Here is a 24139-nt window from a genome sequence, read left to right as displayed (position 1 = left end):
TTCTATAAATAAGTATACAAGAGAAAGGCATAATATATTTATTGTCATTTACACATCGTAACCTACAGAATGTCTTAAATAAATACGTAACATTAGGTGAGTATTGCGCGGTGGGTGCTTACATACGGTCTATTTACATTATTCTCTATCATTACTCTGTACACTGTTATAACAATGCTGTCTAGTTTTGTGGCAATTCAATACCACAATTTTGTCTTTTTACGTTTAAATAGGATTTCCAAAAATATTGCAGATATCTTAATTCGATTAATCGAAATGGGGTTTTATTTTGAGCCTCGTTACTGCCCTTTAGTATATTTTAAGCCTACCAGGCTGGTCTTTGTAGGGTGCTAGCACCACTTGCCGGTCCTGCCGTTAATCCTGAGAGGCATGTGCGTATTCTCGGGGTACAGGTCGTCGGCGGCGGGCGCGTCGCACGCGCTCAGCCCGTTGAGATGCTTCCTGGTGGGGCGCGGAGTGGCGCGGCCGGCGTCGCGGATCCTCTCGCGCGCCCACTTGTCGGCCGCGTGTGTTCTCTTGACTGGCCGCTTACTGCACTCTGTGTCGGTATGCTTCGCCTCCGACGCCGGTCTACTGGGCGTCTCTGACTCGCTTCCGTTCATCAAAGAGTGTGCACTCCGCGCCTTGTGCAGCGACAGTCTTAAAGGTTTTCGAGGAGGCGTTGGACGTGACTTCGTGTCACTTTCTTTTCTGTCTTCATTCTTCTTGTAATGACTCATGCGTGAACAAGTTTCAGAACCATAGTCTATCCTAGGGGAGCTACTATACATGTCTCCGTTTGGAAAATCTGATTCTGATTCAAATTCTGAAGACTTGGCACTTCGGGAGTGCAGTTTGGAAGTTCGTCTGCTGGACTTGTGGGCATTCTCCAACACTTTACCGTCTATTCTGTGGTACATGTAATGTCTCTCAGATTCCAGCTGAATATCTTCTGCACTGTCATTTTTCTTCATTTTTCTCAGCCGTTGTGACCGCTTCAGCTGTTCTATGATTGAAAGAGTTTTCCTCTCCGCCCAGTTGGTCTTCTTGATACTTTCTTCTATTCTGTCGGCCGCTTTTTTTATCTCGTAATGTCTGGGGTCAGCACTAGCGGTAGAGTGCGTGTCTCGCATGTCCAAATCGCTGTCGGATCTGAAGTAGTCTTCACATTTGGATCTGTTGAGCCTTTCGTTCTTCATTCGTTGCTTCTCTATGTGCCTTTGGTTCCTCTCGATCATGCGTATCGCTGCGTCGGTCTCGGCGCTGTAGTCGATGGCTCCGTGAATGCAGTGATGGGAGAGGGAGTGACGCATCCGTTCGGCTTTATGCTCCAAGCTGTGAGAGCTGTGGGATCTGTGGTTAAGTGGTGGGGAGGCTCTGGGTGACACAGCAGCTCTGGACGATGCTCCCGAAGCGTTAGACCGCGGCCGTATCATTGGGAGGTTGTTCTCAACACCATCTAATCCTGGCAGCTTGGCCACGATAGCCGTGATGTCTGGTCCCTTCTGGAACACTTGGACTTCAGACTTGGGGCTGGGCTTCTGCTGCGGTTCCGTCGTGATGTTGATATTGGTCACGTTTTTCTTCGTCTTGTTCACTGTTATGCAGCTGTCGTTACTGCTTACTGGTTGTAGCTGGAATGAAAGGAAAGTAAACGTCAATCTTGCAATTATTTAAATATGTTTTAACTACATGCGTAGTAACAAAATGGTTATTTACCTGCGTATGCCTGCTGAGCAGTTCAGCGACTTGCTCTTCGAGGTAGGAGATGCGGTGCGTGAGGCGCGTGTTGTCGGAGCGGAGGCTCTCCTTCGCCTTCTCCGCGTCGTCAGCGGCGGTCCTCAGGGCGCCCAGCTCGGCTCGTAATGATGCCGCTTCGTTCTAAAACAACGAACATCGAGTTGTATTAATTCTTCTGGATGAGAATAGTACCTAACCCAATGATCTCAAAGAACTCAGTGATGTGTTTTAATTGCTTATATATATTTTTAAGATGAAATTGACCGGTGGCGGTGGCTGGGAATTGGACTAATACATACAGACATTACCATAATATTTAATGATCATACGAACCTGCGTGAAGCCGTTGGGTGGGTGCGGCGCAGGCGCTTGGCTGGTGCTGCGCAGGAGTACGAGCCGCGCGGGGTTGGCGGCGCTGGTGGCGCGTTGTAGTTCTTCCTGGCTGCGGCACGCTAGAACTGACGTGCCATTCACTTCTACTAATCTGTAGACGGGACAATATAGAATTTTTAAAGCATGTTATTTCAGTCGGAATCTTAGACAGTTATATTGTAACAGAAAGTAAGTATTGCAAATAGTTTAAAATGAATGTCATCATTCGTGTTGAAACACGCTCATTAATGTTTCCATGAAAACTACTTTCGTATAGTTTAACTGTAAAGTATGTTCTCGGCATTGGGTAGCGTGCGCGTGGCGTGTACCGAATTTGCACATTTGATTGTTTTTAATTGATTAATTTTATACATAGATAACTATCTTCAATTTCCCCGCTTTAATGAGTATTATTACTAGTTGTAAGTATTTTCATGCTTTAGTACTTCGTGTGTAACGGTACGGTATGTAGGTATGTGAGTTTTTGTGATGGCAGAATTGGTCTATTATATTGTAAGTTAATATTTTTTGATTGTTAGACCACCTTGTTAAGAGATCTGTTCTGGCACATCAAATTGCTTAAAAGAAGCATGTGGAATTTTTCTTCATTACGAGGTGTTCTATTCGCAGAAATGTAAAATAAAAAATGGTACAAAACGGTGTACATAGGTCTAGTGTACATAATAAGGAGGTACACTTATATTAAAACTTACATTGAGTAGGTAAAGTAAGGATGTAAATAGGAGTAGGTAATACATATGGGAGTATACAGGGGAAGTAGACAGGTGTGGTATATAAGAGAGTACCTACCTACAAAAGGGTAGTATAAGCGCTGAGTTGATATCTAATCTTCCAATGCAAGCATTGCTCTTTTACATAAATATCAAATGCTCCTGAATAATTGTCCTCTACAAGATATCTATCAATATGCAGCCGCCATAAAAGCCTCTAAGCCAAACATCAATAAGATCTATGATAGCACGTATGAGAGTTATGTCCGATTGACAAATGCGCAAGAGTGGACGGTCGTTACGATCGATAAATCGTGTACAATTAATCGTTCGAGTCCTTATACGTCACGTCAGAGCAATTCTCATGTATAAATATTTATTGTTATTGCCCCCGGGCGGAGCTGAGGGCTTTCCTAGGATTTAAAATGTTGTTTCACGGTGAGAAATAAAACTAGACTGATTAGGCATAGCTGGTCTAGTGCAAGCATTCTTTCAGAATGCCTTTGAAAGCAGAACGAAGTTTCCCTGACTCTACCAAATGCAGGCAAGTGTAATCAAGTGAAAATTTAAATAAAATTGGATGAAAATTTACACACATTATGCTTTAAAATTTTGTAGTACCTACCAAGTGTTAAATCTCCGATTTTCCTACGTCTATCATACCAGATAAAGTAACATTCTAATTTCTATTAAACTAGTTAGTACCTAACAGCTAATCGCAGGACCCACTAGCAACCACCACACGTAGAGAGATAGTAACTATTCACGGATCTGCGATTAGATCGATAAGTCATTCAAAGATTCCAAGTTTTTTACTTTTATAAGAACTGACTGTACGCCCATTACTGAGACTTTACCATCATTAAAACATTCCTCGAAACTAAGTCCACTTTGCCTACAACTTGGCTTTCTCAGAAACGTTTCTCTCTACTGCGCACAATAGCGTAGTGAGGAATGTTACAAAGTTTAAAAATGTATGTGGATTGGAACGCTTCTGACGCTTGTGTACTTATTGTGGTATGCAAATCTAATTAATTTCAATTCATGAATGAACTTCTTTAGCAGGCTTTCTGATGTAAAATAGTTTTGCATACAATTCTTTATTATTACAAGGAATGGATACGCCGAAACACCTAACTTCTATCTCATCTGTGCAGCCGCACTTATATCGCATCACATTTTCGTCTCAGTAGCACTTCGAATATCTAACTTGTAACAAAGATGCGCTGAAAGTAAATAGACGCCAATAAAGTTAGTGAGCTCGGTGAAGCTGTAGAATATTTTGCACATTCTCAGAGAGGCGGCAATGTTATCAGTGGGCATTCTAAGCGGACGTGTATTGATGGCCTGACGGCGCGGACGCGGCTTCCTCGGCTGTGTGTACAAGCTTTATGTGTCATAAGTCACAGGTTATGTATTATGCTACTGTATTTTAGTTTACACTTTTGAAAAGCGGTCCTAGCTTATTCGTATGAAAGTCGTAGAATATAAAAATCAACAGGTCACCTTAATTATCCCTAATTCGCGATGTTAAGCAAGTTGTTTGAAATCAGTTTGAGTTCCTTTAATAAGTTGGTTTGATGTATACTTTTGCAACATCTTTTGTTTTGGTAAATCCCTATTGTAAAGTAATAAAATGATTGTTAACGATTTCCTTCGCATCGCGTTCTTTTGGAAACGTAAAATTATGGATTACATTCAAATATTCAAATGGAAACAAAATAAAGCGATAAAAGATCGAAGATGGCATATCTAGCGAGCGATGCAGCTATTTGGCGCGGTGTGTGGCCATCACGAGTGCCGAGAAATTCCATGCGCTAATGTAAATGACTTCGACACTGTTTGCCCACAGTCCGAGGCTCATCGCTGCCCATCTATGGGCACAGATAGCATCGCGATCCTCGTGATTGTGGGCCGCTGACCCGCACGCTGCGCACACGCAGATGCCCAAGCGCATTTGCGTAGTTATTGCGCGCCATAAAGTGTTGTGCAGAGCGCGGAGATTGCATCGTAAAGGTGTTTATGCGATTTTGGTGTTATGTGAATGGATGTTATGTTATTTCTGCGAGTTCAATGTTTTATCGTAAATGCGATGTTTTATGCCCTTTTATGTGTGAGTCACTATGGTACACTCTTTTAACAGTATTAGGCTTTAGACTTACAAGTCCTATTTCAGTAATATAGTATTTGGTAAAGTTCCTGTACTGTACGTACCTGTCTCCGGGCTTGAGCGCGGCGTTGTCCCCGGGCCACTCGACGAGCATGCCGGCGCCCCGGGGGGCGGCGCCCCACGTGCCCTCGCGCACCTCCGCCGTCACCAGCGCTGCGCAGCCGCCGCACTCCCGCACCGCGCTGTGGGAAATACATTCACTTATATTTTGGAAAACTTATGAATGAGAGACATAAGAATTGACTTTGGTTCAATTCTTAGACCTGAAACTTGTGACTTGGATGAAAATCCTGTACAGTATAACAATTCTTTTCTTTTCACAGGAAGGGTGGGTAAAGCTTTCCCAATGGCACAATCCTACAAATTGTTTAAATAACAAGGTATCCACTATTTTATGTTGTTAATAAAATCTTCATTTCTTGAAATGACACCACTCGATTTGGGCTGTTTATGCGCAGTACTCAGAAGTTTTTGTGCGATTCCAAGATCCGCATGGAAATAACAATATGAACTGATTGACAAAAAATTAATTGCGAGATATATTTCACTGATACAGCGCGAAGTGACGACAAAAACCTTAACTAATAATATAAGATCGACACATAATGAGATAGAAATCTTGTTCGAACACATTTTCACGTTGTTCAGTGTTTTTGTGAACATTATTGTTATGGAGAAATGTAAAGAATATCACTATTGTTTCGTCAATCTAATATGTATTTTAAATTGCGTGTTTATGTGATCGGTTAAAAGTTGAACTACTTATTCATTTCTTTTAGGAAAGTAAGGTGTTGTTGTCTATTACAGCTCCAAGAAATGGCATAACGACATTTTGAAGTTTTTACTGATTAAACATGACTTGAATCATTAGGATGATTGAACGTCGCCAAAATCAATTCAGCCAGTCAATTACAACGTACAGCAAATTAAACATTTCAAAATTTTATAGGTATCTATACATTTACCCAGGCACTTCATATATACATAATCCCAGACTTGGATGAAACTGCAAATTAGATACTATTTTAAATGTTCCTTTACATTGTAGGTATACCTGTTCTCGAAAGTCGCTTACACCCACTGGGATCTAGCGTGGATGTGAAATATGAAACCCATAAAATTCCCGGTCGGACTGGTTGTAAAAAAGCTAACATGTCGAACGTTCTAGACCGTCGGCCCCTGCCCGAGATACAGGCCACTAGACAAGTGACAATACTTTGTGCGAAAAACATCAATAAACTCTTGAGCATTTCTTTTTAAGCGCAATTAATTGCCACAGTGAAGGTTCCTTCCTTAATAAACTTTGACATGTAGAGGCCCTATTTTTTCAAAAATCTAAAGTTTTATGAAGATTTTATGTTTGCAGATTTAACAGCATGTAGCAGGTATACCTATGCCAGGTATATTTAATGACCTGGTAACTAAGACCTTGAAGTCAACCAAATTCATTGGATGCCCATGGACTTTGCCAGAAACGGCTTGTTTCGGGTAACCGCGCGTCGCGCGTTTTCAAAAAATTTTTTAGACTGACAGTGACAAACTACATATTCAATTTCAACCTCAAAACTTTCCATTTCATCTAAGCCTGAAAAAATCACGACACTAATAATGTTCAAGTTTCATTACTTACAAAACGACCCCTAGTGAATTTCGCGCTCGACTGTACGACAGAGTTTACATACAGCGAGGTGCAAGTGCAATGAATGTTTTATACGTGTGTACGTACCTGTTTGTACCTACATTTTATTCATGTAATGACCCGGAGTCATGGTCGCTCGGGGTGGCGCGATGTTACTTTACTGGGACCAGACACTATAGTTTAATATGGAGATTCTATCTTATTTTGATTCGTATCACATGGGAAAAGTTTATTATATTATTTTAAATATTAAATTAAAAGTTAATTATATTATAAGCTTTAGAAAAAAAGAGAGATCCTAACCATAATTCATATTAAGTAACAGAACAACACATTTCGCGTAATTTATCAGTTACTTGAAGCTGAAGTAAAACCATCAGAAGATTTCTACAGAGGACGGAACATAACAGAAAAACTACAAAACACACAAATAACAAATTGTCATTATCTATTGTTTTGTAATATTGAGATTGAATTTTGATTTGTGACGCAATATCACTTGCCATGTTACCACTGTCACTGGAAGAAAATTGTGGTCACTTCGTTATATTATACCGATTGCATGTAACAATGCGGGTTGGAAACGAATCGCAAATAATATGCTGTTACGTTATATTTTTGTAAGCCACAATTTCCGTATTTGAAAAGTAACAGTAAAATTACAAACAAAAATATAAAACCGTCTTCAAATATATACAGATATAAAACATTCTCCTAAGTGTGACAAATACTGTGGCGAACGAAAACCGCATCACAATCGGTTCAGCTAAACGTGAGATAATCGCTCACAAACATACATACCTTCTTTTTAATTCTATTGCAAGTAGTACAATTAAACACCGCCCTCTTATTATAAAACGCGGTATCAAATAAGTATCGGCTTTTGTACTACCTTTAATCCAGCTGTAAGTACGACCTTGAAAAAACGTTATTACAAAACGCAGTTTATCGCAAGTCCTATTACTATCTGTAGTACAAAAGATAAACCATCGAGCCCCCTAGTTTAACTGCAGTACTTAGTCGACAAACGTCAAATTCCGTCATTATTTACTTTTGAGGTTATTTGTTTTGTGATAAAAAAACGAAAGTGGATATAAATATGTGTGATTTGGAATACTTGGATGTGTTAGAATACTATTGAGAGTGTCCGGGGACCCAACAGTGTGCGTCATCGATAAAATCTCTTCAAATTATCTGACGACAATTTTCGATATAAATATCGATTTATGTTTTTCGAAATAATAGTCAATTGAATGCATGATGATAATCCATGATGATCCTATGATGCTCAACTGGGCTCGCCATAAGGTACGTAGCCTTTACAGGGCAAGTAAGTTGCCAAAACATGCTATTAATTATATAAGAGTCGAAGTTTTTATTATGGATGTTTGTTTATGTTCCACGCATAAACTACCACATGGATTTTGATGAAACTACGAAAATATATCAGATTATCACACAGTTTACTGTTTATTTACAGATTCAAGACTATTTTGGCGTTTTGCACGCCGTATCTTTGCCAGTAATATGCAATGTTTGTAAAAGACTGGAAGCTTGATAAAATGTAGGTACAAAAATGCCAAGATGAGCAAGGGAACAAGATTGTGTGATGAAGAACAGTGTCCAACATGTATCAGTGCGTTTGACTGTATAAATAGACATCGGAATAAAATATAATTTTGTACTTTTATGTTGTTTCATTTTCTTTTCGTAATTTAATGCACACGATATTCTGTGTGTAAGTTACTGTGCACTTAATTCTGAAGAGGTTCTAATTAGATGCACAACGTCTTATTTAATAATTTAAATCGGGAGGAAAATAATCCAAGTTATTTCTAACCTAAAAACAAAACATAACTCGGATACAGTGTTGCCAGTATGATTTCCCAAAAAAGGATGGTTGGCTTTCTAAAAAGGTACGGTTTTTAACTTCAAGGTACGGTTAGGTCGGGATACTTCTGCAAGAACTAGATCAGTTTTATTTTTCTTCGAGTTGGCTGTCTGCGACCATAGGTTGGAAAAAAAGCGATAGGGAATCGAATGTTCAGAACGATATGGTAAAGTAGAACATTATTACCGATTGCCAATATCGAACAAATTCATTCGTAAATCAATTAGAGAAATGAGGTTATAAATCAATATAGAGTTACGGAAAGGAGTAAAGTCATTATATTCGTTAATGATGCAGTGAATTAAAAATTTTTTTGATAATAATTTATCATAGTAGTACGGTTTTGCTAAAATGTTGAAAAATGCTATAGTCTACTCATATCCTACAGCGAAAACAAGTTGTTTGTCAAAAAAATTATGAAAATAATGTTTTAGGAACTAAGAAAATCCCATCTAAATAATTTGTGTCCATATTTTAGTGTCAAATGTGACAGAAAGTCGAAGAAAGTATGAGTCTCATTATTTTCTATTAGTTTCTCAACAGACTGTAATTGTAAAATAATAATTTGACTTACCACGAGTTTATAAATAAATAACTTGCTAATACATGCTTGAAGCTCCAATAGTTTGGATATGTGTCATTCCGTTTGTAGATATGCTTTGCTTCATTCCAAAATACTTAATACTTAGCCTGCACCCATGCTCAATGCAAGTTAATAGTTTTCATTTCAATCTACAAAATTAGTAATATTTCTACAGATAAATATTTATTCATCTCGAAATCATTAGTTTTCAAAATTTACAAAAAAGGTAATTTGATGTTGTATTTAGGTGTTTACTTTATCAGCGAAATCCGTCACTACTGAATCAAATTAATTTTAGTACTTTATCTTCTTATTTAACATAGAAGAGCTGGGTTCAAAATTGTGTATACCACCTTGTTGCTGTATAGATGAACTAATAGCCATTAATGCAGCAATAGTTTCGGTATTGAGACGATTCCGATGTTCAGTCTTTATCAGCTTTAGTTTGCTAAATACTCTTTCCACTGAGGCATTAGAAAAGGCAGAATTAATAGAAATCCTATCAGGATTTTCAAATTTTTGAATTTTTCTGTACCAGCTATGTCCTTTAATTTAAATACTTTTGTCCAAAAATCAGCAGCATTCATTTGAATCGATATACTGTCGTCCACACTTGCCAGATCTAATAAACAGTACTCCCGCCATTCGTTTATTAATGCACTTTTATTCAGATATGTGGGGCTAAAAAGGAAATCTGTTTAAAATTGAAGTTATCATTTGTGGATCAAACGATTTTATAATTTTTGGTTCGACTATTTGGATTATGTCATATATTGGGTCTGTAAATATAAATCTTTGTTTTATTTGTTCTATTACTTCAACATAAAATGCCAGGCAATCTAGTTTGAATCTTTCCAGGTCCTCTTTTCTAACATCATTTTGAACCTCCTTGAGGCTTGAGTCCACAGAAACACCAAGGTACAAATTTTCCAAAGGCAAGTACAACCTTGGGTTTTTATGTTCGATCTCTAGAGGAGGCGTGTTTTTGACGTGATGTAAATCAATGAAGTTACTTGCAATTGTGCGGATGAGCCCTTCTACGGCAGGTTTCAGTTTATGAAGTAATGGCGATTCAGACTGAAAAGTAATATTGAAGTCATTTAGCAGGTCTAGCACATATGCCATGAACTCGAGATAAAATTTTGTAAACTGGTTACGCAAACTGAAAATGATACTTTCAGTTATTCTGGACGGATCTTCCACTATTTCAAGTCTGAAATAGGCTTCCAGTGCAGGATACTGTTCCAGCGTTCGGTCGACACATGCCTTTAAAGAAAGCCACCGGGTTGTTGCCGGCAAAAGAATCTGATGAATTTGTGTTTGGTAGAAGCGTTGCATTTCTGCAAGCTTCTGTTGTCGGTTGTGGCTGCGGCTGAAATGGGAGCCAATGTTCCGTAACATATCTTCTACTGATTTTGGCAGTTGTAGACAAGCTTTGGAGGCAGCCAAATGAATCATATGGCAAGAGCAGCGGACACACACTATGTTAGGAAGTCTTTCTTTCAATTTGGCGAACACAGAATTATATTCGCCGACCATCACGTTCGTCGTGTCTGAAGAAAATCCCACTAAGTTTTCTAGTGGGATATTTTTAGTTTCAACGCTCTGTATTAATGCGTTATACAAGTCATCAGCCGTACCTGAGGCCATTTCCAGCAAATCGAAGAATTCTGTTTTTATTTTAAATTCTTTGTCACAATATATCACTGTCATCGCACATTGTTTTTTTGTGCCAACATCAGTTGTTTCGTCCATTATTAGGCAAAAGAAATTACCGGGTTGTTTTAAATAATCATGCAAAGTACTTTGAAGACTGGGCCCTAAAATTTGTGTTACAACTGCTGTTGCTTTCGTACGACCCATCTTCATCTTCTGAGCAATTTTCGAATCGGGGCAAATGTCCGCTATTAAGCTAACTAGAGTGTCTGATAAGAGGAATGGTAAATTATTTGTAGCCAGCATTGCAGCAATTTTAAGCTCACCTCTTTTTACTGAGAGATCTTCATCTGATGGTTTTAATGATTCTTTAATATTTGATGTGGATTTAATGGCTTTCATTATTGATTTGTGTTTATCAGTTTCAGAGTGTCGTATCAAGTGCGGCTTGTGGTTGGGTAACGTAGTTTGACAGTATTTGCATTTTGCACTGATTGTGCCTTTAACTGTGTCTGAAACTAGCCACTCTGAAAGTTCTTTAATTTCTAACCATTTCTCGCTAAAAACATATAAATGTTTTTCAGTCTTATCCGATGCTTTTTTAGATTTGGTTGGAATATTTTTTTTATGCTCTTCATTACTTGTTGCTATCTGGATTTCTTCATTTTCGTTACAAGTATCAAGTAAGGCTTGTGGTTTTTTTTTGTTAGATAGATTTGATTCGTCTAGCAAACTGAAGTCGTTGGAAGGATTTGATTCTTGTGGCTGGGTAGGTTTTATTATTATTAGTGCATCAGTACATGAAGGGCCAGGGATACTAGGACTTAAACATTTCTTCTTAGTTGAATGACCAGGTTTAGTAGGCTGGTTACTATTTTGAGAGCTATTATTATCAGGAGGGTCACGTTTTCGCTTCGTTATAAATCTGTCCATTTCCCAACACCTGCGTTTGGACAAAAAACATGCCATCCATCACACACAGCACCATGCAAAGGTACGGTAAGGTACGGATAGTTTAGTTTGAAAGGGAAGGTAAGTTTGCGTAATTCACTAAATAGAAACAATATAATATATAAGCATGTGACGGGTGGCGCCATCTGTTCATGAAAGTTTCTAGGCCAACTAACAATTTAAATAACTAAGATTTTCAATTGTCTTCATTTCTATCTGATACATTGTGTTCTGTGCATTCCGCAAACTTTTACTTCGACCGTTCACGGAGTATATACGTACACCATAATACAATATTAACAATTTTCTTATTAAAATGTAGGTAAGTATAGGTAGAAAAAAAAGTTATGAAACAAAAAATATTAAAACGAAGTATAATTTATTATTTAATATAATAAGTTCAAATATTAGAATCACATGCATACATACAATTGGCTACTTGACAGCCTTCGAAAAAATATTTAAAAACTTACGTACGTTTATAATAAACCTCTTACAATTATGCTTTTACGAAAAAAAGCGTTATTTAATAGTAAAAAAAGTATTTATTAATTTAAAATTTACGCGAAAACAGCTGGTCACGTGACATTTGATGACGTCGCATTTCAAAAACGTCAATTTCTCGCCAATCAGTGAACGTTGTTTCAAACTAACAGATGACGTTTTGCTTGACATTTTCTGTGAGATGTGACGTCACAAGATGGCCGACCACGTTTCGAATCTTATAATCCACAGATAAAAAGGCAAATCTATTTTGCAAAAATAAAATATTTAAAATTTCTTTTGAAGCGAAATACCTATTGTGTAATTATATTATTTGGTTACAAGCTATCATATTGAACATATTTCATCGTTACAACTGTCAAATAGCCAATTACTTGAATGAATTTATGTGATATACGTAAATGCTCCGAAATTATCCAAATTTGGTTGTTATTTCACAAGATGGCAACCTCAATAAAACATTAAAAAAACAGGACGTACATTTTTCAACATCAAACTTATCTGTTTCGTTTTGACGCTAGTGGTGATTATTATTTTTAAATAATTTATTTAGATGTCAAACATTCGAGGCGATTAAATAAAGTTCTACCTTTGACCATCAGATCGGAACAGATAGTTCATAAAATTTTAAGTTTGTCAGTATCTATTTAATAATAATGGATAAAAGGCAATGAACCACACCTTGGCAGTGGTGATAAGAAAAGAAGTAGGATAATAGCATTGTCATCTAGTCATACAACTTTGCCTTCTTGCAGTGCAAACAAAAAACATGAAAAATGCAAACCATCATCAACATCAACTTACCTTGACTTAACTTTTCTTCCGTCTATAGATTCGTATTGTTTCGTCACACGTCGTACATACTTGTGAGAATGAGTTATCTTTAGTTCGATCTCGGTTCCAGACTGACTATAGACATCGGCGAACGGCGATAGTCCCGCAGACTATATTCTGTTTGCTCTGTTTTTTTTTTTAATTCATCGCTCCTGAGGAAGGAAGGCAAGGAATGTAATCCAAACAGCCAAGTCTTATTTGGATGGAAGAAAAAAGTTTTTTAAACGCAAATTCATAATGATGACAAAACAGGAGAAGGCGATTTTTTTTTTACCCTTTGTAGTTTGCAGTAAAAAATAAATCACTAATATAGAAAAGGTACGAAAAAGGTACGGTCTACACTGAGGTACGGTTGTGGTACGGTTGTGTGATGAATAGTACGGAAAACCGTACTTTTTGGTACGGTCTGGCAACGCTGCTCGGATACGCGCGCTGACGTTCCGTTAAACGCGCACACTCGATAGTTGTTTAAAAGAGAATAATTGGATCATGTTTATCGTTAAAAGATACTAGAAATATAAAATTACCTTTAAATAATAAAAAGTAATATTTTCAACTGCAGAGATATTTTTTTTATTATCATAGTTATTAATTTTTCATCAAAATAAAGAACTATAGACTTAACAAAATAATGTAAAAAGGAACGGCGCACAGAATTCGGAACGATTGAACGAATGATTTAAATATTTGTTGCTTATAATCTGTGGATATTATTTGAACTACACACACACACAGACAAATCGAAGTACTAGACAGTCTTCTCTTAGTCTACGTTTTATAATAAGGATGTAAAGACTATCGTAAGTACCGTAACAAACCAAGACGACTTCAGTCTGGTTTAAACCACTACTTGCGGCAGTTTTTATAATAAGAGGGCTATAGTTATGAGGTAAATAATGAAATGCAAATGCAAAGCCATAAAATGTAATTGTTTGTCAATTACGTTACGAAAACGATTCATGTTCAGAATTGGAATACTGACAGAATAATCATGTCGTTTTAATGATAAACTGTAAATGTGCGTGTTTAAAGGCGCCGCGCTTTTAATAGTTATTGAAACATTCCGATATTTTAATGGTTATTAAAATGAGGCTTTTACGGTACATTGTCTATGGAAGACTCACCGAAGCATTTAATCAAGGATAGTGACATTATGTATTATCATATTCCCTTTTCAACTATTTCTCAGATGCGCATCTACATTAACACATCTCCACAATATTTATATGACATGTATTTTGTAAATCAATGGGCTATACAGTAGTTTTCTATTGTGAATGAGTATAGACACTTCATCATCCGCAGTCGTATTATTCGCAGAGCCCTAAAGAGCACTAAACGTCGCAGTTTGGCGCAGAGTTGCATAGTAATCATAAACACTTCACATTAATATTAAAATATTCGAGCCCTGTTGTGATACCAATGGTTCCTGACTATATCGTCGAACTATTTCACTCTGACTCAGATTCAAGGCAGATAAGAATATTTAAGTGCACCAAATTGAATGATTTCAACTTGATTTATGTCGATTATATAGTTCGAATCGGTTAAACGTAGATTAGTGATTCCGTGAGGTACAAACTTAGGTACTTAAAAACTTCAAGAATTTTTTTTTTACATCATCATCCTAACAGAGGAATCAAAATAAACATTGATTGACATTAGAAGACTGCAATTATTCAATCTTTGCTCAATCACATATTGTCTAATTCCTGTTACCTACCTATTTCTTCCTATTTCTGGTTGTGGAAAACCTTCATCTATTCCTATTTCTGGAAGCCGACCCCAACGTAGTTTGGGAAAAAGGCTCGGAGGATGAGGATGATGAAAACCTTCATCTAGACTCCTCAGTAGCCTCGTATAGAAATGCTCCCCCTGCTCCAATACATCGTATAGAAAGCAATATAAAAGGCGATAGCAATCAATCCTTCGAGAACCGCGGAGCGTAAGATTGCGCGCCATGTACGGTGCGAATAAATAAAATATATATCGGCTGTTATCTAGCAGCACGTGAGCGACTCCTAAGGAAACCGATTTATTATAGAACATGTTCCAGCTTCTTAAGGAATTCTAAGAATCTTACCTATGCTCATAAAAATTGTAACGCATTTATCTACCTATTTGTGAGTAATAATTCTCTGGACTTCTACTTCTGAATTGTTAGACTTATAAAAAGAAAACTCCCCTGATCAAAAGCTTAAAAAATATATGAGTTATAAAGCTCCAAAATAATTTGCCTATATCAATTGAAATCTTTATTCCTCTTCTTTTACTAGCCTTTCTTTAGAGCTGCCGTAAAGTCAAGACAAAGACACACTTACTTTTTATCTTTCAGGTTTGACGGTAATGTAGCAGGAAGCGTTATACGAGTTACCTAATCTATGCATTCAAGTATTTCTGTCCTGCCTAAACCTTAACCAAATCGCACGCTGAGATTTTAATAAGTACTTACACACTTACTAGATATTTCACCCTAGGTACTAAAAATTATGTGTTAACTAATTAAAACCTCTAATAAAATTCATCGTACGGACGTCCATCACCGAGTGTCAGCCGTCCAGCACGCAGTTTGTCGCTATAACACATCACATCTCATAAACTTGGCTATAACATGAGCGACTACGAGTACTACGACGCACTTATTTTCAACTGATTTGAATAGAAAGTGAGAATTTTATGGCTGGAGTCCTTCGCTTGAAATAAGATCCTTAATTGGCTTCAGCATCGCTTTACACTTTAGAATATATTTATCATCACTTTATGTGATTTATCTTACTGGAAAAATACTCTTTTCCGTAGAGACAGACAGAGCAATAAGCATATTTTATAGTTTTCCACGTTCTATAAAGATCGTCAGATCAGGCTACTCCTCATACTTTATATTCATAGAGGGTATCTTCTATTTATCCTTGCTAGCGGTTTAGTTCCACAAGCAGTGGAAACTGCGTAAAACAGCGGCGCCAGCGCATGCGCCCCGCCGCGCGCCGCACGACGCTGACACGCGGCAAATGTGCGTCTGACACGCGCTCGTAGTGAGCGCGTGTCAGACGCACATTTGCCGCGTGTACGTTACATATACTGCTCATGGATACTTTGAAGATGAGGATAATATGAAGGATGAGCTTTGTGAAAAGGGATGATGTGTGGTGGGACAATTGTCATTGTTGCTTAAGACATTTTTGATTGCAAAGCGCATATTTTGAAGAAATCTAATTATTAGTATCTCCACGTCTCATTACAGATACTAAAATTAAGTGTAAGTTATCGTCGTAATAAAGAATTGTGTAATGAAATAATATGATTAGCAAAAAGAAAAGCACTTAACTGTAAGTATGCATTGTCGAATAATGGCGTAATGTTATGTATTATGAACAGCATAGTTATTATTCTGACGACACATTCAGACCTGTAGCTCTTAATACATTCTTAATGACTTCATTTTCGGTAGCATTTGGAAATATAGTCTGAGACCATTCCCACGTTGAGCGAAATTACTCGTCTAAATACCTCGCGATTTGATGACCTGTGATGATCCATGTTAATCACTAATAAAAGTAAATGTCTTCATTTAAAACACACTTTTTATGGTCCATTGTGTGGGACAAGCATGTGTCGTTAATTTATTTGTTCCCATAAAGCCAAAGTGAAAGATTTCTCGAATTTCTTGTCGACAAAGTACATGCATTTATGCAAAAATTTAAACATTTATGAAGACTTGATACCACATAAGCAGAAACAATTGAATATAGCCTGAACTATGTATAAACCATTATTTAAATTAAATGTTTGTGTCTTTCTCCATTTCATATTTGTGGCAACTTTTTAGTATAATTTTCCTTGCCATCTTCAAAAGAAAAGCCTCACTGTTCAAATAATCCCATATTATAGTATTATCGTGCACCAAAATGATTCCAAACTAACAATCAGTTTGCGTGGGCGCCGGCCATCATTACCGCATTAGGAGTGGTCGCCGAGCGGCGCACACGCACGGCGACCACTATCTATGTCCCACAGTTTATCGAATTAGACCGCTCTCATGATAACTATCTCGTATTTAAAGTTAAATTACAGCTATTATGTACCCGCACCTTGCAGATAACTGCGGTTTGGTTTGTCACATCGCTTTCAACAGATTGCTTACATTTGCTAAAGAGGAACGTGTATGAAAGTGGTTAACATGTGAATTCTGTAGTCAAAGAAAATTATGTATTTGTTATTCATATTTTAAATATTATTGAGTATTTAGTATGCGAATCTTCTGACCGTCCCATTGAGTCCCATTTATCAACTTCTTGGTTATCAAAGTTCATGGTGTATTGGTAATGTAATGGAAACAAATGAGCTCTTAAGTCATCGAATTCATAAGTTAAATACCTTTATATTGAACGTAGTTGATTAAAATTTAATGAGTAAATAGTGTATTATTGTCATATATCACAGTATACACTTACAACCAGTTAGATACATGATCGTCATGCAGTCTTCCTCACAACAAACCGGAGCAAAACTTCAACACAAACAATACGAGTTGCATTGTTTTCCTTTGTGTTCGTTTGCATCTGTGTCTAGCAAGGTTAGCCTGATTCCTTGACTGCGTTTAAACGGGTTGTACATTAATTAGCGAGTCTATAATTACTAGTTCTTCAACTGTTGGTAATGAAATGTTAGACTTGTGGCCTTCTTAAGAATTAGTCCGATGATCATAATAATATGGAATTAGATAAGAGTAGTGCTGAATACAGAGGTTTGGACCTCTTGGTTTCTAATGTTCCCGAAGCCACTTTATCATCATTAGATACTGATTGTACTTAAGTACATTCCGATGCTCAAATCAGTCGTCAAATGACCGCATACGACACCTAATTTGCTTCCAGCCTCGCTAGCTGCGAACACTTTCACTAAAATTAATGTTCACACTCATAAATCAGTCGAAATTTCGTACACTATTGTGAATATTCCCACGAGAGAAATCACAAGTAATGTTAAATTATATTATGTTAAATAAAGCTTGTTATGCATGATATATGATGAAGTAAATGCCTTTGTTGTATTATGCGGTTTTCATTAAGTCATCTTGCTCCGGCGATTTCTTACAAGATAAGGTAAGATCTTTGGCCGTTATTAGGCATTGTGGTATTTACTTTCGTTTAAGAAGACTGGGAATTTGATAAAGTCATTATGTATTATAATTGCGATTACATACTACACGCGGTAATCTCGAGATTACATATTGTCTGCCAGTAATGCTGTAACGCTTTCGTTGAAATAGAGAGTTCGTTTGTTTTACTGTGACAATACATCATTTGTTTTTGTCTGTGGTTAAATTGATTAAGATTTCTGTTGATTAGTTTAGCTACCACGTTGTCCGTCATAAATCGATTAGACTAACGATTGTCATTAGGCTGTCACTCAACATCTCACACTGGAAGCATTGTTGGAGATTGAAGATAAAAAGCTTCTTTTCCATGCATAATAGGGGCAGTATTGCCGTATAGCGTCTAGCACATTAGCAGACAGTTAGCATATGTCCCGACATTCGCGGAAACTATAAACTCATACACCGTCACGTGTGACAAAGGTGTGAACCAATTAGCCGCGAGCGCACTTTTTGTCCCGGACGAGATTTACGCGCTTTCTGCATATGTGTGAGTGTGTGTATGTGTGTGTGAGTTCATCAAACGGTACCTGACACGGTCGGGATGATGCATTCACCATGGCTAAAAGCTCTCATTATGCACCTTTGAGTAAGTGCGGTTTAGTACCAAGTCAGTTACATGCAATACATAGCGGGTAATGTGACGAGACGGTATGATGGCTTCAGAGTAGCTTTTATATGAGTCTTCCTTCAGTATGGAGCTTACATTTCTACTATCATTTTAACTAGTTAACTGTTCTTCCAATTAAGTTTGTCAGTCTCAGCCCCACTCCGTTTACCAAGAATTTCATCCAGACTGCATTTATAGTAACAGTTCCACTAACTTCCAGGAAACATATTAGGGTGCCTAATTTGCCGCTTTGAGACGAACACTCGGCAATTTGCGTAATTTCAAGTATCTTAAATTATATGTTATTAAATGCAGACCTTTCCAGTGTTTGCGAAGGTTTGCAACTGCTGAGAAAATGGCGTGTACTTAGGGATCGTCTGGTTTGATGGACAGGCCATTTTACTCACGAAGATACTTAAACAAAAAGAATTTTGTTTGTATGAGTTACTGTAGAGAATTCATCATTGATGAGCTAATAGACAATGAAAGATCTTTTTCTCATAACATTAGAATTCTTGGACAATAAATGACACAAGTAATTTAATAATCGATAAAACTCAACATGATGCTATCAAATAACTTAAAAACGATTCTTTCTTTTCGACTTCAATCGATGAAACAATTTACCTACCGATGAACATAAATCAAGTGGCCTGACAGCCACAACGTAAAAGTGGCATTTTATCGCCATGCACAGACACGATTGAGTAATTAAACTGGGCAGCGTATTAAAGAATTTCCTATTGGCACTTCATGGTACTAGAAAGCTTGGCTTCTGATACAGTAGCAAGCAATCAACATAAACGAGTACTCTATCAATAAAGTTAATTTCACATTTAAATTGACATTACATGTATTTGTACCAATGTTCAACTTTACAAAATACGGTGCGAATATTCTAAATACCCACTTCCATATACATTTGTATCAAGTTGGTGAGCATTTGTTCAAGCTACTTTTTAAATGGAATCCCGACACCTTATTTTCTTTACGTCTATTGCAGTGCGATAACACGTTGACACCATCGAAAAAAGGTCTTCATAGCTCTCCATAATTTCTTTTAATTAATAATTGTACATACTCTAGTTTTTATTCGAAACTTGTATTTGCAGTAAAAATAAATCTCAGATTTCTACGGTCCATTTCGCTCAATATTAAATTGATTTTAAGTAAAAACTCGTCGCCCTGTAGAAGGAAGCTGCGCCATAGTACGTGTCTGCCATATTAAATAGTGAGCAGAAACTTCTCGCCATGGTTTATTGCTCGGTTATTTATTATTAATCTAAGGAACAAGGTTCTTGCTGACCGTACATAAGTTATTGAATGAAACGACACTTTTCATCAAGATTAATTTATCATACAGGAACTAAGCTTGATGACGCGAGTATTTATGTCGCACTGCCTTGTTTGCTAAAGTAATCACCACTGGGCATCGTAGTTTTATAATTGTTGAACAATATTTATCTTTAATTTTCAATGAATTTTAACGACATATTAGTGAGTATTATTTATTTTTTTGTGTTCTTACAGATTGAATAAATATTTATCGACTTGCCCTCGGTTTTTGTATGTAGGTACTTGAATCCTACAGGCTTAAGTTTTAGTACAAATGTTTTTGTTCTTCAGATATCGGTTAGTAATACACAGCAATACTGTACCCACGTTACCTAGGTTGGCTAATGTAAAAAACTTAAGCTTGTAACATAAAGCGAAGCCGTATGTAGGTCAGTGTCTCGGTGATCAGGACACGGCGACGCTGACCGCAGCGAGCCGCGCCGCGGGTAATCACTAGTCGTGGGAACATCACACTGTCACGCCTGGGCTCCTCATAAGAATAACTTGATTTACGATGCTTTATCATATGTAGATGTAGGTATTGTTAAGGTTTTGAAAGCTCTTTTAAAGCTGCTGTATGTTAACTCTCTTGATTTAATATGCTAAACTCTTTTTAGCCTCTCTCTGGTATATTGGAAACTAGGATTGAATTTCTGAACAGTTGGTGATGTGTCAGTGCTAGTGTCCATGGTATTTAAAGTTTTATGAAATAAGTTTTCATTCCCCAACTTCTGTTTCGTATTTTAAGTCTTCCATCGTAACCCAATTACAATTTCCCCATTCGCAGAGGATTGAAGCCAACACCACAACCGCAAGTATCGCTACCGCTGCACCGCGCCGTGGGAAACCAATACCAATAATATTTCACGTATGACTGTACTCTAATGGGGCATTGTTTGTGGTCGCCGCTCGTGGGAGTAAAGCACTGTACCCACTCGAGTACACCGCACTGTAGACTGTACTCACTCGAGTACAGTGTCGGCTGTCGGCAGTACTGTGGGAGGTGTTGAGTCCCAGCTATTTGTCGGCTAATTGTTTTATGGTAATGCGTTTGTCTGAACAGAGCCTTGATAACTTATAGATAAACATGTAGGATTAGATTGCGCAGGCGGTTTTGTGCAATTCCACGATAAGCGTATATTATTGTGTTCATAAAGTTGTGTAGTCTCTTGATAGTAATTGTTGTAGGCAATGCGATTAGATTCGCCTGTTTGGCTTCATAATTTACTGTTTGCGAGAGAATGTTGATGCAGCTTTTTTACATGAGGGGTAAGTATTTTTTATACGGTTCTTCTGTTTTAATTAGAAATATGCTTTATGTCACCATCGTCATAGATCTTTGCATATCATATCCGGTCGAAATATAAACGGATCCTCTAAACATCATCATCATCATATATCATCGAGATAAGAAATCTACAAGTTACCTCCTGTACCCGCCCACCTCTCATCGTCCAGCGAATTGTATCACCTCTTAAGTTCACAAGTTCGCACGCGTCCACCTCTCTAATAGCTCGCAGCAAATAACTGAATCAACGTCCAGAACTTTCCCTATTGACGGCCACATTCGGCGATAGTTCCCACCGATTGTGCTACATCGAACACTAACTATAGAAAGTATTTCGTCGCGCCACGCCCCGCCGAACAATGGATGGCGTAATGATCGTAACACTCATCTGATGCCCAGTTTTCCATTTAGTGTGGAAACGCAGGAAACGCAATGTGCGTCTCTAGTTAATTTGAATAGATCCTATCTCTGTGTGAGTGTAAATGCAATTACTTCACTGTTTCTCTAAATAAATTAACTTAATGCGTGTTTACGTTCCTGTTTTAAGACTTTAACTTTAAGATTTTTTCGAGATTTACACAGAACTCCTGGTTAAATTCTCATGGATGAAGATCTTGAGATTATATTCAATACCACAAGTCGTATCTTCACAAAGATAAACTCAGAAGCTTATTCAGTTGAAAGACTAACAAGTCTACAGCAAATTAACATAACAATATTATTTGCAAGATTTCACAGGGCTTAAATACACGGAAACTGTTGTACACAACTGTCACTATATACTACAAATATAGTCAATAACTAAACCCTTGTTCTGACAGTGTTTCCGATCACTCGCCATGTTGGGTGTCGTGCGACACAATTTACACGCGCCTGATCGGATGAGTGACGGCCGCGAATCTGTCAGCTTTCAATAGACAAGCAAAAACCTGATCATCCACTCATTTGTATACAAGTTCCCATCGTTAGCGGCAGAAAGTTTTGTACAGGTAAAATCACTTGAAATATGAACTACAAAACTACTTTTAATTCGAGGACATTTAGGTATAATTGATAGTAAAATGATGTGTTTATCGCTGTGTTTTGAAACTCCATATACGTCGTTTGTATTGACAAGTGAAGATTGTGGGTGTACAGCTGTAAAACTACAAGAAAATCCGCAGAAGCAATAAAAGCAAGCCTTTAAAGGCGTATAAAGAAAACTAAATAGATACTAACATATAACTATATCTAATTGCAATGATTGATGACGACTACTTAAATTAAATAACAGTGTTTTGTCTCCATTTGTTGTCATTTACTAGCACTTATCACAACACAGTTTTCTAACTGAAAAAGTTAATAGCAGATAATGTAGGAAAAGTAGGCTCGGGTTCTGCGATCGCGTTCCTACCGACAATATAATGTCAACTGGGGCGCGTGCGCACGCGATATGGCAATGAGATAACAAACAAAAAGGTTCCCTAGCTTTCTACAACTAATATGAGTTACGAGCATCGCTGATACATGCAACTTACTCCGGAATTAATTACCAGCATGTCGATTCTATAAAATATCACAACTCACTTCGACATCACTCTCACTTCGACTTCGATCTAAAGGTGGAATTCCGTGGACGCGACAATAGTCAACCTATGAAAATGTATGGCACCGTTGCCGAGGCCCGTGACAGTCGCGCGCGGCCGACGAATTTCGTAAGCTGCTCGCGGCATTGTCAACAATTTAATTCTGGTTTTACTAAAATTCTATAGATGTTATTAAGCGCTAGACCATGTTGAGAAGCGTACGGCCGCGAGCGGCTCACGAAATTCGTCGTCCGCGCACGACTGTCGCGGCCCTCGGCAGCGGTGCCATACATTTTCATAGGTTGACTTTTGTCGCGCGCGGCTGCGACAATCGCGACCCACGGAATTCTACCTTAAAGTTTCGTGATTGACATTGTCAAACTACACTAGCGCTTCACTATCGAGCGTGTTGACAAGTTGAACTAAATTAAAGTCGAGATTTTGACAGATCTGCCAAAATCTGTCTATCTATAGGGGAGGTAGGGGAGAGATGGGCAGTTGGGAGACATGATGAAATCAGAATAAAAGGGGGGTCCTTTTATTCTGATTTCTGATCATAGTTTTGTTTTTTTTTATTGGGTAGTTTACGTTACCGACTGGTAACGGTGTTCATCCATAGACTATCTGTCATTTCTGTGAGTTGTCAAGAACAAACACTCGTAAAAGTACTTAAATATTTTGTTGCGGTTTCGGATCGTTATAAAGAGAAAACTAATGAAAGGTATGTGTATTTTCTATTATTAATTATTGATTGTCAAAATCTCCAGTTACAATTATAGTAAGTCGATGCAATCCACACCTATTATACCTTTAGAAGAGAGTACTACAGCAATAGTTAATGGGCCCCACGTTTTTATTTTAGTCTAATATGACCGGGACCACCTACGTAGGTTGACAGGTAAGTAACTATTTTTTATTTTCTAGTTTTCAGTGCACATAAGATAAAACCGTTTAACTTAAAAGTTTTTTTACCGATTTTTTTTTCATAAACTAAGTCAAAAGTGTCCAATGCTCCCTATGGTAGGGAGGCTTGGACATACCATGTAATGTATAATTTGTAAATTTTTGCTCTTCTTCGTCAGTGAAAATTTGTGAGGTTATAAATCTGCGCGAAA

At 37.5% G+C, this 24139-nt stretch overlaps 2 protein-coding genes and 1 long non-coding RNA gene across 5 annotated transcripts in view; 1 reads left to right on the top strand and 2 right to left on the bottom strand.

The window, feature by feature from the left end:
- Nucleotides 1-23: 23 nt before the first annotated feature.
- The window catches only part of Sprt (sprite), a 73534-nt gene continuing 49418 nt past the window's right edge, over nucleotides 24-24139 (bottom strand). Inside the window, exons 8-11 of the mRNA XM_064036381.1 lie at nucleotides 5058-5195; nucleotides 2074-2224; nucleotides 1720-1881; nucleotides 24-1634 (exon numbers count right to left, since the gene is read on the bottom strand). Coding sequence (XP_063892451.1) covers nucleotides 351-1634; nucleotides 1720-1881; nucleotides 2074-2224; nucleotides 5058-5195 — 1735 coding nt within the window. The 3' untranslated portion in view covers nucleotides 24-350. The remainder of the gene's footprint in view (nucleotides 1635-1719; nucleotides 1882-2073; nucleotides 2225-5057; nucleotides 5196-24139) is intronic.
- On the top strand, nucleotides 7498-8340 carry LOC135117336 (uncharacterized). The gene is made up of 2 exons (XR_010276819.1): nucleotides 7498-7960; nucleotides 8133-8340. It is a non-coding gene; the product is annotated as an uncharacterized LOC135117336 (long non-coding RNA).
- On the bottom strand, nucleotides 8507-13486 carry LOC110383345 (uncharacterized). Of its 3 annotated transcripts, none has more exons than XR_010276817.1 (5): nucleotides 13346-13486; nucleotides 13042-13223; nucleotides 9480-11725; nucleotides 9118-9275; nucleotides 8507-8610 (listed from the first exon to the last, which is right to left on the bottom strand). XR_010276817.1 is itself a non-coding variant. In XM_021344122.3 (3 exons), exon 3 carries the CDS (start codon nucleotides 11713-11715, stop codon nucleotides 9808-9810), a length of 1908 nt encoding a protein of 635 aa, XP_021199797.3. In that variant the 5' UTR covers nucleotides 11716-11725; nucleotides 13042-13223; nucleotides 13346-13486; the 3' UTR covers nucleotides 9299-9807. The 3 variants fall into 3 exon arrangements, 1 of the variants encoding a protein (XP_021199797.3); XR_010276818.1 differs by having other exon boundaries at nucleotides 8517-8560; XM_021344122.3 differs by lacking the exons at nucleotides 8507-8610; nucleotides 9118-9275 and having other exon boundaries at nucleotides 9299-11725.

The sequence above is a fragment of the Helicoverpa armigera genome, chromosome 9 (genome assembly GCF_030705265.1).
Source record: "Helicoverpa armigera isolate CAAS_96S chromosome 9, ASM3070526v1, whole genome shotgun sequence".
NCBI lineage: Eukaryota > Metazoa > Arthropoda > Insecta > Lepidoptera > Noctuidae > Helicoverpa > Helicoverpa armigera.
This window is presented reverse-complemented; position numbering and strand designations above follow the sequence as displayed.